General features: G+C 38.2%; 1 protein-coding gene across 2 annotated transcripts in view; it reads right to left on the bottom strand.

The window, feature by feature from the left end:
- The window catches only part of NEK9 (NIMA related kinase 9), a 38,766-nt gene that overhangs the window by 6,776 nt on the left and 19,027 nt on the right, over positions 1 to 12,963 (bottom strand). For both annotated transcript variants that reach the window (XM_072625007.1, XM_072625008.1), the window contains 8 exons: positions 12,639 to 12,783; positions 11,520 to 11,720; positions 11,136 to 11,182; positions 9,083 to 9,238; positions 8,071 to 8,179; positions 7,225 to 7,386; positions 4,713 to 4,883; positions 832 to 891 (listed from right to left, as the gene is read on the bottom strand). In XM_072625007.1, coding sequence (XP_072481108.1) covers positions 832 to 891; positions 4,713 to 4,883; positions 7,225 to 7,386; positions 8,071 to 8,179; positions 9,083 to 9,238; positions 11,136 to 11,182; positions 11,520 to 11,720; positions 12,639 to 12,783 — 1,051 coding nt within the window. The remainder of the gene's footprint in view (positions 1 to 831; positions 892 to 4,712; positions 4,884 to 7,224; positions 7,387 to 8,070; positions 8,180 to 9,082; positions 9,239 to 11,135; positions 11,183 to 11,519; positions 11,721 to 12,638; positions 12,784 to 12,963) is intronic.

A 12,963-nucleotide genomic window follows, 5' to 3' on the forward strand; every position in this document is an offset into this window, starting at 1 on the left:
CCAACTATAAAAGATATTTGGAGTTCAAATGAAATTAAGAGTCACAGATGACTTGAACAAATTAAGAGAAAGTATTGTGATATAAATAAACTGTAATTTAACAGATTTAAACCAGGTTTCAAGTATTTTCTCTCTTGAGAAATTAGTAGGAAAAAGGATTTTTTTCCTTTTGTTCTTTACCTGCTACAGCACCCTGTGATATTAGAACCCAAAACCTAAAGCATCACAGTCTTTTGGGGTACTAGAATACGTAGAGACCAAGAGGAACAGAAACAGCTTCTTGGCACAAATATAAAAAAGAAATGAGGAAAAGGCAGTTCAAAAGGAGTGATCAAACAGCTCTGGCCTGAATTTCCTAGGCGTATTTTGGGTTTAGTTGGGTTTTTCATTAGAAGAAATGATTCTGAAGGATATTCCTATAAACTAAAAATTCCTTCTGAGTCTATCAGTGGAGAAGACAGTGAGAACCTACAACACTTAGTACAGGATGGGAAGGGACAGAATATATGTCATTCATTCATCACATAACAATGCTAATAGGGTCTCTGAAGCTACTTGATATGCCACAGAAGCAGAGTTGAATTTTTCTACCAAGTTGGTACCAACTTGGGTATGGTTGGTTGCTACCATGTTGTTAATATTAAACCTTCCACAGCAAGTATAATGCGGCTGTAAAATCAGTCATTCTGTGAGTCTTCTAAGCTACCATGCTCCTCCCTCCCAATGAATCTAATTCCCCATTTTCTTAGGAATAACAGAGAAGCCCTAGAAGACCCTTTCACAGAGATGTACCCCTCAGGAAATAATCACTGTCCAAAGTTTGTTACTCACCAGTTCCTATCGACAAACCACTGCTATTGGAACGGATGGTCTTAGAATTCAGTACTTTCTCTGAGAAAAAGAATATTTATTTAGTAAGAAACATGTATATATTTTGTGTGTGTACATATTTATACGTGTGTCTGTATATATACACACACATTCTGTATGTACATATACATGTGTACATGTATCATTAATAATCTTATCATTAATAAGAGTGAAAGAAAAACTAAAAATTGAAGAAGTTGTTTAGAACCCTCAAATTGAGGTCTCTTGCTCTCAATCTCCAGACTGCTTTGTATAATTTGCTTATTTGTTTGTTTTTTTGGGGAGGGGGGCTTAGGAAAGCTTTTAATATTTATTTTATCTAAAAGAGACTTAAAAAAAACAAACCAGCAAATCCTGACACTGGCCCTTGTAGCTACTATCAAATGTTTTTTACGCAGAAAGCAGCTTACTACCATCTCAAGTTTCTTTTTAAAAGTACGCATAATTTAATTTGCTAAACTAGAGAATGTAAACAGATCACATATTGAGTAATGAACCACTTCTAAAAACATAGGAGAAATGCGTCAGAGGAGGTCTGGGAACAAAGGTATCTTGTTGGAGAAAGGTCAAGTGGAGGCAGGTCACCAAGTCAGGAAATGGAAATGTCCCATTCCCACTGATGGCTATGGGAGTTTCAAGACTTATGTTTTTTCATGCCCTTAAACTATTTTGAAAATGGTATTTTTAAAACACAATAGATACTTTCCAACATATACCTCCCCACCAAAGTATATTTCCTGAAAAATGGCTGAGCAAAACTGCCTAAAAGATGATGGGGGGGCCAAGCCAAGATGATGGAACAGAAAGACAGACCTGTAGAAGCTCCCTTCCACAGCCCATAAAATACCTGTAAAAATGACTAAACAAATTCCAGAGCAGCAGAAGCCACAAAAAGACAGAGTGAAAGAGATTTCCAGCCCAAGACAGCCTGGAAGGCCAACAAGAAAGATCTATCGCACTGGGTGCGAAGCAGAGCACAGCCCAGTGTGGGTCGCACGGCACAGCAGGGACAGTACTTGGAACAAGCTTCAGGGAGCCACCAGCAGCGGCACTTCCCAGATTGTGCAACCCATAAATGCCAAAGACAGCTTCAAAGGTCTGTGAGAAAGCTCTTTCACTTGGGTAAGAAGGGAACATGATCTGGACCCACCAGCAGCAGCCACTGAAGCAGCAGCTTCCATTTTTGGAGCCCTCCACCTAAAGACCCTGGGGGAACTGAGCCACTGATCTGAATATCGACCTGAGTGGCTCTCCTGGGTTGAGGAAGAGTGCTGGTAGAGGAGCTGGTGGAGGCTCTGGAGAGTCAACCCTGCAGGCAGATCCTTGGCACAACAGAGTGCCTGTGGTTTCTCCCAGACCAGAGTGCAAGCCAGGAGAGGAGTAAACTCCTCTCCCTTGATTGTGCCATGTTGGAGGAACTGAGAACTTACAGGTCCCCAGAGCATACCCTCCTCTTGACAAAGGACTCAAAAGTCAAGCAACTGACTGGGAAAATGCCCAAAAAAAGGGGGAAAAAATAAGACTACAGAAGACTAGTTTCTTGGTGAACAGGTATTTTCTTTCATCCTTTTGGATGAGGAAGAAAAATGCATACCATCAAAGGAAGACCTAAAAGTCAAGGCTTCTACATCCAAAACCTCCAAAATAAATATGTAATGGCCTCAGGCCATAGAAGAGCTCAAAAAGGATTTTGAAAACCAAGTAAGAGAGTTGGAGAAAAAACTGGGAAGAGAAATGAGAGTGAAGCAAGAAAATCATGAAAAGCAAGTCAACAGCTTGCTGAAGGAAACCCAAAAAAATGCTGAAGAAAAGAAGACCTTTAAAAATAGGCTAACTCATTGGCAAAAGAGGTCCAAAAAGCCAATGAGGAGAAGAATGCTTTAAAAAGCAAAATTAGTCAAATGGAAAAGGAGGTTCAAAAGCTCAATGAAGAAAATAGTTCTTTAAAAATTAGAATGGAGCAGATGGAAGCTAATGACTTTATGAGAAACCAAGAAATTACAAAACAAAACCAAAAGAATGAAAAAATAAAATATAATGTGAAATATTTCATTGGAAAAACAACTGACCTGGAAATTAGATCCAGGAGAGACAATTTAAAAATTATGGGACTACCTGAAAGCCATGATCAAAATAAAGAGCCTAGACATCATCTTCCATGAAATTATCATGGAAAACTGCCCTGATATTCTAGAACCAGAGGGCAAAATAAATATTGAAAGAATCCACCGATCACTTCCTAAAAGAGATCCAAAAAGAGAAACTCCTAGGAATACTGTAGTCAAATTCCAGAGTTCCCAGGTCAAGGAGAAAATACTGCAAGCAGATAGAAAGAAACAATTTGAGTATTGTGGAAATATAATCAAGATAACACAAGATCTAGCAGCTTCTACATTAAGGGATCGAAGGACTTGGAATATGATATTCCAGAAGTCAAAGGAACTAGAATTAAAACCAAGAATCATCTACCCAGCAAAACCAAGTATAATACTTCAGGGGAAAAAATGATCATTCAATGAAATAGAGGACTTTCAAGCATTCTTGATGAAAAGACCAGAGCTGAATAAAAAATCTGACTTTCAAACATAAGAATCAAGAGAAGCATGAAAAGGTAAACAGGAAAGAGAAATCATAAGGGACTTATTAAAGTTGAACTGTTTACATTCCCACATGGAAAGATAATATTTGTAACTCTTGAAACTTTTCTCAGTATTTGGGTAGAGGAATTACACACACACACACACACACACACACACACACACACACACACACACACAGACACACACACAGAGCACAGGGTGAGTTGAATAGGAAGGGATGATATCTAAAAAAATAAAATTAAGGGATAAGAGGAATATATTGGGAGGAAAAAGGAAGAAATGGAATGGGGCAAATTATCTCTCATGAAAGAGGCAAGAAAAAATTTTTTCAATGGAGGAGAAAAGGGGGGAGATGAGAAAAAGTGAAGCTTACTCTCATCACATTTGGCTTCAGGAGGGAATAACATGCTCACTCAATTTGGTATGAAAATCTATCTTACACTACAGGAAAGTAGGGGAGAAGTGGAGTGGGGGGATGATAGAAGGGAGGGCAAATGGGAGGAGGGAGTAATCAGAAGTAAACACTTTTGGGGAGGGACAAGGTAAAAAAAAATAGAATAAATGGGTGTCAGGATAGGATGGAGGGAAATATAGTTGGTCTTACATAACATGACTATTATGGAAGTCTTTTGCAAAACTACACATATATAACCTATATTGATTTGCTTGCCTTCTCAGTGGAGATGGGTGGGAAGGGAGGAAGGGAGAGAAGTTGGAACTCAAAGTTTTAGGAATGAATGTTGAGAATTGTTTTTGCATACAACTGGGAAATAAGAAATACAGGTAATGGGGTACAGAAATCTATCTTGCCCTACTAGAGAGAAGATGGGGATAAGGGAAGGGAGGGGTGTGATGGAAGGGAGGGCAGATTGGGGGAAAGGATAATCAGAATGCATGGCATTTTGGGGTGAGGGGAGGGGAGAGATGGGGAGAAAATTTGGAACTCAGAATTTTGTGCAAATGAATGTTGAAAACTAAAAATTAAAAAATAAACATCATTTGATCCTTTAAAAAAAATTAAGACAGCTAAGCAAAACTAAAAAAACAAAAGAATGATTATGACTAAAAGTATATTGCACATTCCATGTTAAAAGAAGTAACTACTAAACTAATAGCCCTCTCTCTTCCTTAGAACAATCTTCTTATTCAGAAAGTGGACATGCAGCAATGACCCCTCAAAAGATGCATCCCTATGTCCCTGTTCCATTTATGTCTCATTTCTCATGTGCATCAAAATCTTACCAACAATGAGAATGGTGTGCCAGCCACGGCAAGACAGATCTGGGATGTGGTGCAGAGATCCAAAAATAGGCCGAGGCCAAGAGGTACATATATCAGAGCCATGAGGTCTCTCTGTGGGAGTCATTGCTAAGCGGCCATTCCCACCATTTCCCCAAGCAAAAATATGATTATCTGGAAGAAAATGTGCAAGAGAAGAGAGATTAAACAGGCTACCAACTTCTACCCCTCTGAGTTCCTCATTTTTCTTTTATTCTTTTTTTAAAAAGAAATCTTTAAAATTATTCCTTCCACATCTCAGGGGTCAGAAGCAGGGTGTCATGCCCTACTCCTCACCCATCCTGCCACTCGTCGATCAGGAAAATCTGAGTAAAGTTTTTTTGGCCCTCCCTTATACCAGAGAAGTCTAAAATATTATGGTATTAAAATATGTTAATATTATACAATACTATGCCTATATTTTATACATTTTTGAGTTTATAAACTTCTTCTGTATTGTCTGCTGGCCTTCACGTGTCATCAGTGGCTTCCACAAAACTCCCTCCAAATTCCCATTTAATTTCTTATGTCAATCCAAGATGTATCAAAACTGTAACGCAGAGAATCTCAGTGTGGAGGAGATAGCTGTATTTGTGTCACTTCCTTCAGAAATACTTTTCTTTAGGTTTGCTTTTCTTCTTTCTCTCCCTCACCCTTATTACTTTTCAGTAACTTCTATAAGCTATCTTATTTTGTGAGATTTTCCATTTACATAACTGGGTTCTTCATTTTTCATCCTTCCTGCTAAGAGCTCTCTCAGAACTGAACAAGAGAAAGTTTCTTTCTTTTCTTAATGAATTTTTTTTTCAATTAGGAAACATTTATTTTTTTTCCCTCCGACTTCCCCTAAGTCAGTCAACAGACATTTATTAAGCACCTACCATGTGCCAGATAGCATCCTCAAAAAAGGGAAAAAGACACCCAAAACAAAACTCCAAATCCTACTAACATATAAGCACAGTTAACGAAACAAATTCCCATATTTCCGTTGTCTAAATATTTCCTAATTTTGCTTACTGAGTGCATCTCAGGAGGTAGGTAGCATCTGGAATCATGACTGACCATGGCATTGATCACTGTTCTTAAGTTGGAAATTTTTTTTAACCATAAAAACACTATCTAGTATATGACAAAAAACTTCCAGAAATAGTCACAGACATGCCAAGATGAAAAATGTTGCTCTACATTCTCCTTTCTGGGAGTACATATCAGTTTAGAGGAAAAATCATGTGTTGAAATACTGCCCAAAAATATCAGTGGATCAAAGAGAAAATCTTAACCAAAACCTTTCCCCTGGTTTTGTGTTTTATTATTGTTCATTTCTCTTTCTCCTCAACTGTGGCCTCTAGATAATTTCAGTTTTTCTAAGGCATCCTCAAAAAATCCTCTAAGGTTGCTTCTTAAATATTTTCAAGTCTAACTTTTTGAATCAGTATGAAATATTTTCATTCAGAAGTCTATTCATTCATTAAAGCATAGTTAAGAGCCCTACTTATTTGGAATGTTGCCATCCAAAACACTCAACTGAACAGAATGGCCACAAATCCAGAAGCCATTAAAAATCATGAATTGTAACAAATATTGCAGAGAAATGTGAAGACCAGGCAACTGAAAAGCCTGCAAAATGATCTGTTTAGCAACTGGAAGAAGTGGCTAGGGAAACAGAATGATAAAAGAAACAGGAAAAGTAAAGAGAAGATGTAAGTTAAAAGGAAAAAGTAAAGTGGAAGCAAAATAAGAGAGAACACAGGACAACACAAAGGTCAATGAAGATTAGAAGCAACAATGGAAATAAGCACCAGCAGAAAATATCCAAAGAAAAAACAATTAGAACCAAAGGCTATTCTGAGGGAATCTAGTGTAGAGACAAGCAATTCTCCACACTCAACAGGGCCTAAGCCACCTACTGTACTAGATGCACGTGGCCCACTCGTAACCATTCAAGGCTAAATTATTTTCAGGACGCTAAAAGCCCACCCCGATGCCTCAGCAAGGGATGAAAATGACACTGCACCCTTATAGGGAAGCCAGTGAAATGAAAGCTTGAGTCAGTCCTGCTAAGTTGGAAAGGCTATGTCTATAGATGATTAACTCCAAGAAGCAGCCTTGGTAAGCCTAGAGAGGCTCATCACTAGATAGGCCACCAGGTAATGAAGTTTTCAGCCATAGCAACTCATGAAGACCAGGGCCTGAGGCATATAGGTTACAACATATATGTGATGGAAGGAGTTTCCACACCAATGAAATTACAGATTCTTTAACTATATTTGTTGATTAAGTCAAGGAAGTGTATTATAATAAGTTTAGAAAAGTAGCCATCAAAAATACAAGTGGCAATAACATGCCCATTCCATCTTACAAAGAAAAGTTAGGAGTAAAAAAAACCTCAAAACACTGTTTAAATAACCTAACAATCAAGGCAAAGAGCTCCAAAAATCTCTTGAAATAAAGTATAAGCCACAATATGAATACTTACCATCAGTAGCAGCGATGGTAAATTCATCACCACAAGAGACTCTGATCACCTGCTTCCCACCAAGGGGTCCCCCCAACAGGTTAATCCCCAGGCGCTTCTTATAATTCCCCACTCCAAGTTGGCCACACTTGTTGCAACCAAAGGTCAACAGGCGACCTCGTTCTAAGAAGAAAGCAACACAACATGGTCAATGTATAAAAGCTAAAATGAAGGCCATGCAGAATTCAGTGGTCTATTTTCTGGTTTTTCAACATGAGAAATACAAGAAGCACCTACATTATTCTGAACCTTAAATCTTGGACAGTTAAGTTACACAAGTACTGAAACAATTTTGAGGGGGTGATAAAATGAGCCTCCCAATGTTGTATTTTTAAAGACTGGAACTTTCTAGAGCAAGGGTTCTTAACCTGAGATCCAAGAACTTGTTTTTAAAAAATATTTTGATAATTGCATTTCAATATAATTGGCTTCCTTTGTAATCATGTGTATTTTATTTCATGAATTTAAAAACGTGATTCTGAGAAAGGGTCCATAGGGTTTCCCAGAGAACCAAAGGGTGACACTGAAAGGATTAAGAACCTGTTTTAGAGCAATTGCAGGAAATGCAAAACCACTACCAACACCAAGGAAGAGATGGTTTCTGGGAGAATAAATATGGATCCTTTATTAAGAGATGTACATAAGGTAAGTAGATCATCATTATCAAAAAATACCTCAGTGTATATGATGCTGCACTAAATCTAGTGATATGCATATAAAAGTAGGCAAGTTTACACAGTATTGAGAAGTACTTCTGCTGAAGGTGAGGGATCCTTGCATGTGGTACAGATTGGAAAGTCATCTCACCATCAATAGCTGCAGTGTGAGTCTTGCCTGGGGCAATGGTTCGGATCTTGTAAAATGACAATTGCTTGGCCAGAGTAAATGAGGTTGTGTAGGGAACTTCATGGTAAGCCTGAAACAAGAGTTTTATGAAACTTAAGCCAAGGACCTAGGGAGAAAGAAGGGGGATTACGTACACAAGAAGATGGAAGGCTAAGTAGTATTTATCAATGGCCTTCAAACATTTAAGTAATTATATGGAAGACAATAGCTAGCTGTCATCTATGATGGAGGCAAAAAGAGAAATGGTCAGAGAATTTAGCCAGGCTATGGAATAAGAGCAGCTGGCACTGATACAGGGCTTTAAGGTTTATAAAGTGCTCCACAACTACAATTTCATTTGATTTTAATTGGCTCTTTGCTATAGGTATAAAGTAGAAGGGATAAAATCCACTTCATAGGAGATATTTAATAAGAGAACCGCCAGCCTATACCTTGGATGTGTATCTACTACAGGCATACAAAAACCCCTGAGCTCCCTCTCAAGACTTACAATCTAAAAGCTACTATTTCAATATTTTAAAAACTACTCAAGACCCATTCTTAACCAAACAGAACAAAACAGTGGGCCATAGAGTTTCTGAAGACTAGCTGAACTCTTAAGAAAATATCATTAAGGATACAAGGATAAGCAGGACAAAACACTGCAGGCCAGCAATGATGAGTGGACAAGTTTGAGTTGTAGATCTAATTTTAGTTTAGTTTTTTGGTTATCTGACATAGTAAAAAATAGGAGCAGCACTTTCTGGGAAATAAATCTTATAGATGTAACATCAAAATATTTCTTTTTATAATTCTGATATATCTGTCCCTCGTTTGGAAAAAAGAACTTGAATTTTGTCACTTGAGACAGGGCACATTTTGTCTCATCCCTTGTAACTCTAATTGTCTAGTTATAAATTACAAAAATTCTAAAGAAATTCCGACCTAGAGAAGTTGTGACACTGTAGATAAGATGGTGATGAGCAGCACTCACGTCGTGGTTGATGATGCCAGACATGCATTGGTTCAGGCCCAGTTTGTTGAATTCATTGAGTCCACATGCCAGCACTTTGCCTGATTGTGTCAAAAGAAATGTTCCATCACAGCTGCATTGAACTGAGACAATAATCAAGGCCTTAGGCACTTCTACCTACATGAACAAATCAGAAAAATCCCAAGTACACATGAATTAGTTTAACTATGTAGTGAAACCTCAAATTGCCTCCAACTTTACCTGGCACAGCTACCAGAAAGAACGGTGGTCCTATTTCTCTTCAGATTTGTTTTGTAGTTTATTAGCTACTATTTTTAAACAAAGAGCCCAAATTTTAAAATATAAATCAAAGAGGTTGCCAGCATAATTGAATTAGACCATTACTAAGCCAACTGCTGTTAAGTTTCTTTTGCAGGTATTATAAAACCTCTGGGATGGTATGGGATGATCCCATGTTTTCTCTCCTGGACCTGAAATAAGAATTAACAAAGAACATAATAGGTCTACAGAGAATTTATGTTACCTTACAGAGTCCAAATTTAGTCATTTTACAAGCAAGATGACCAATACAGAGAAAGGGACACAGACCCTATTTCCCTGTACTCAAATCACTCCACATGGCATAGTATCCTTTAGCAGCTCTGGAGTGGTAGAAACAGGGACAATACAAAGCGGATGGACATGAAAACCCAAGACCTCAATTCAACAAAAGCTCAGAATCACAGCCCTACTCTTGAATGCATAAAAATAGGGAAAAAATGATCTAACAATGTAACTGGTAGTACAAAACACTGGGGTAGCTTGCTCCTTCTAGGGTACAAAGTCCTGTGGTTGGCTCCTTTAAAGTCAAGGACCACAGCGATGATTTCCCATTTCAGGAGTAGTTTGAAATGACTCTTCATCCTTCTTTGGGATTTATACCTGACTGCAAGAATAATAATGTACCCCTACATGGCAGGAGTATAAGGGAAGGATTAATCAAACATCAAGTATTATTAAGCACCTGCTATGAGCCAAGTAGTGTACTAGGCACTGAGGACAGATGTATGAAGAATGAAATGATTCCTACTAGCAATGTACTTAAAATAACCTCTACTAGAGAAGACAAGTACATCTAAGATATGAGTGTGTGTGTGTATGTGTATATGTGTGTGTATGTGTGTGTGTGTGTGTGTGTGTGTGTGACTGGTAGGTGTGGAGGTGGGAGACAGAGTGTTGTAAATGAGAGAAGGTCATTTTGGATGGATCACAGAGCATGGAAGGGAGAGTAAGGTGCAATGAGGCTGAAAAGACAGGTTGGGGCCAGGTTGTAAAGGGGTTTAAAAACCAAAAAAAAGAGTTTATATTTTATTCCAGAATTAATAGGAAGCCACTGGAGTTGGTTGAGAAGGGATGTCACACTGTCAGATTTGTGCTTAAGGAAAATCACTTTGGCTGCAGTGTGCAGAAGATACTGGAGTGGTGAGAGACTAAAAGGAAAATAAACTAGAAAGCTATTGTAATAATGTAAGTGAGAAGTTATAAAGGTCTGAATTAAGGTGGTAGTTGAGTATGTGGAGAAAAGGAGTCAGATGTGAGACACTGTAAAATGTAGAAACAGTAAGGTTTGGCAACTTATTAAATATGTAGGATAAGGGAGAGTGAGGAGTTGAGGATAATGCTCAGATTACACTCAGACACCAGAAAGATGTCAACGACAGAAAGAACGAAGTATGGATGAGGGGATGATTTAGGGGGAAAGATAAAAGTTGAGCTTTAGGCATACTGAACTTAAAAATGTCTCTGGGTCATCTAGTCAGACTGAAACTGAGGAGAGAAATGGGACTGATGTGTAGATCTAGGAGTTATTTCTATGGAAACAACAGTTAAACCCATTGGAATTAATGAAGTTACCAACACAGAGAGTACACTGGGAGAGAAGAAAAAGAAGCAGGACAGTACCCTGGGGAGCAGCCACAATGACAGGCATAATATGGAGCGAGGGAGAAAAGTCAGATTACAGGAATCTGTGATCTTAGATAGGTTTTCAGAAAAAAGCTGGCATAAATTTTACCTTCTGTGGTGTATAATAATCTTCTTCTGAATCCAAACCTAGTCGTCCTTCAGCAAAGAATAAAAAAAAAAGACACACAGAGAAGAAAAAAAATTAGTCAAAACACAAGCCCAGTAAAAGCTTTCTACAGAAATTTCCTGTGTTGAACTGATTTCTCAAAGAGATTAGATGGAATGGTTCATTTGTTAGGCTCTGAGGTTTTACATAGCCTAACTGATAGGGATTCCAGGCACCATAAATGAAGTGAATAAAATTTCCAAAGACCATAAATGGATGACCTACATCCCACACAGTTCTAATACAACTAGTTCAAAAGAGACCACCAAGCAGGCTTAGAGGCAGGTTACATCCACATGCCCAAGTGGCTAGAGTGGCTCCACCTACCATACTCTCCACAGCCCCATGAATAGACCTCCTTGTTTCGTGTCAGAACTGCAACATGATTATCTCCACAGGACACCTGCTCCACTGGATGGTTAAGGAAGAAGTCCACCTGCATGGGTTCTAGTACCTCAGGCCCAGCAACCTTATCTACTCCCATGCAACCATAATAATCCGATCCAAAGGCATAAAGTTGACCTTCATCTGCCAAATGAAGAAAAGGAAAAAGTATCAGTGTTCTAAATTTCTTTGCCTAAGCAGGAAGTGAGGTAGGGATTGAATGAGAAGAGCTGGTCAGCTACTGAAATCCAAAAGCGTGCAAGTTGAAGGTAGCCTAGGAAGAACATCTTGTCTGACCTCCTCACTTGACAGATGAGGACTGTGCAACTCAAAGAAGGGGAAAGATGCCCAGCGTGACTAAGGGCTAATCTTTGTTTAAAAGATGACAAGAGATGATAAACACAATAAGATACATCAAATGTCAATATTTTTAAAATTATAAAGAAGTAATAATCTCTTATATAACAATTGTACTAGGGCCTCATACTACAGATAAGAAAAGTGAGTCACTAAGGGTTAGTATAAAGAAAGCAAAAATTATAACATAATTAGTGACACAGCTATAAATGTAACTCAGCTTTTTTGGTTCAGCTCTACTTGGGGTTATCATAATCCTAAAAACTAAACTGGATTATACTCCTGAGCAGAAAATTTCTACTTGGAAAGCTTTATAAAAGGGGACTTTTTAGGTTAAAATTCCATCACTTTTGTCACTCCTTCACTAGATGGCAGAAAGTGAACAAAATATTTCAATCCTATCTGCTCCATAGCTGTAATCTCTCTGCCTTTCCCATTCACAATATAATGCACACATGCCTGCTCAAATCATACAAGTGAACACAGTGAGTGTACTCTTTTAATGCTTTTTGGATGTCTACAAATATCCTGAGTCTATTCGCATAACTGCTAACTAGAGAGTAGTTAACTCCTAGAGGGCACTCTAACAAAATGCATGCGGAATTTAGCACGGTACTACAAAGGTACATGAGAAATGCTTCTGGATAATAATGATGATGATGATGATGATGATGACAAAGAAAGAATACTACAGCTCTGTCTCACCTGTGACACATACAGTAAAGTCATCTCCACAAGACACCTGATGGATGGCTTTGCCTTGCAACTTTTCTACATGCTTTGGCTGTCGATAGGAAGCTTTGTCTCCATGGCCCAGCTGTCCATGAAGTTTGGTGCCTCCTTGCATGTTCTGTAACACACACACACAAAACACACGTCCAAATCTTGTGAGGCTTAAGTTTAGTGTCTTTAACCCTAATCTAAGGGAATTTTGGAAAAAATGGGAAAAACCAGATACTTATAAACTTAAAAGAGAGTAAGAGATAAAAAACTCTTTTATGACAGTATAAAAACTCCTATTAAAGGGTCA

This window comes from Notamacropus eugenii, chromosome 7 (assembly GCF_028372415.1).
Source record: "Notamacropus eugenii isolate mMacEug1 chromosome 7, mMacEug1.pri_v2, whole genome shotgun sequence".
In the NCBI taxonomy this organism is placed as follows: domain Eukaryota; kingdom Metazoa; phylum Chordata; class Mammalia; order Diprotodontia; family Macropodidae; genus Notamacropus; species Notamacropus eugenii.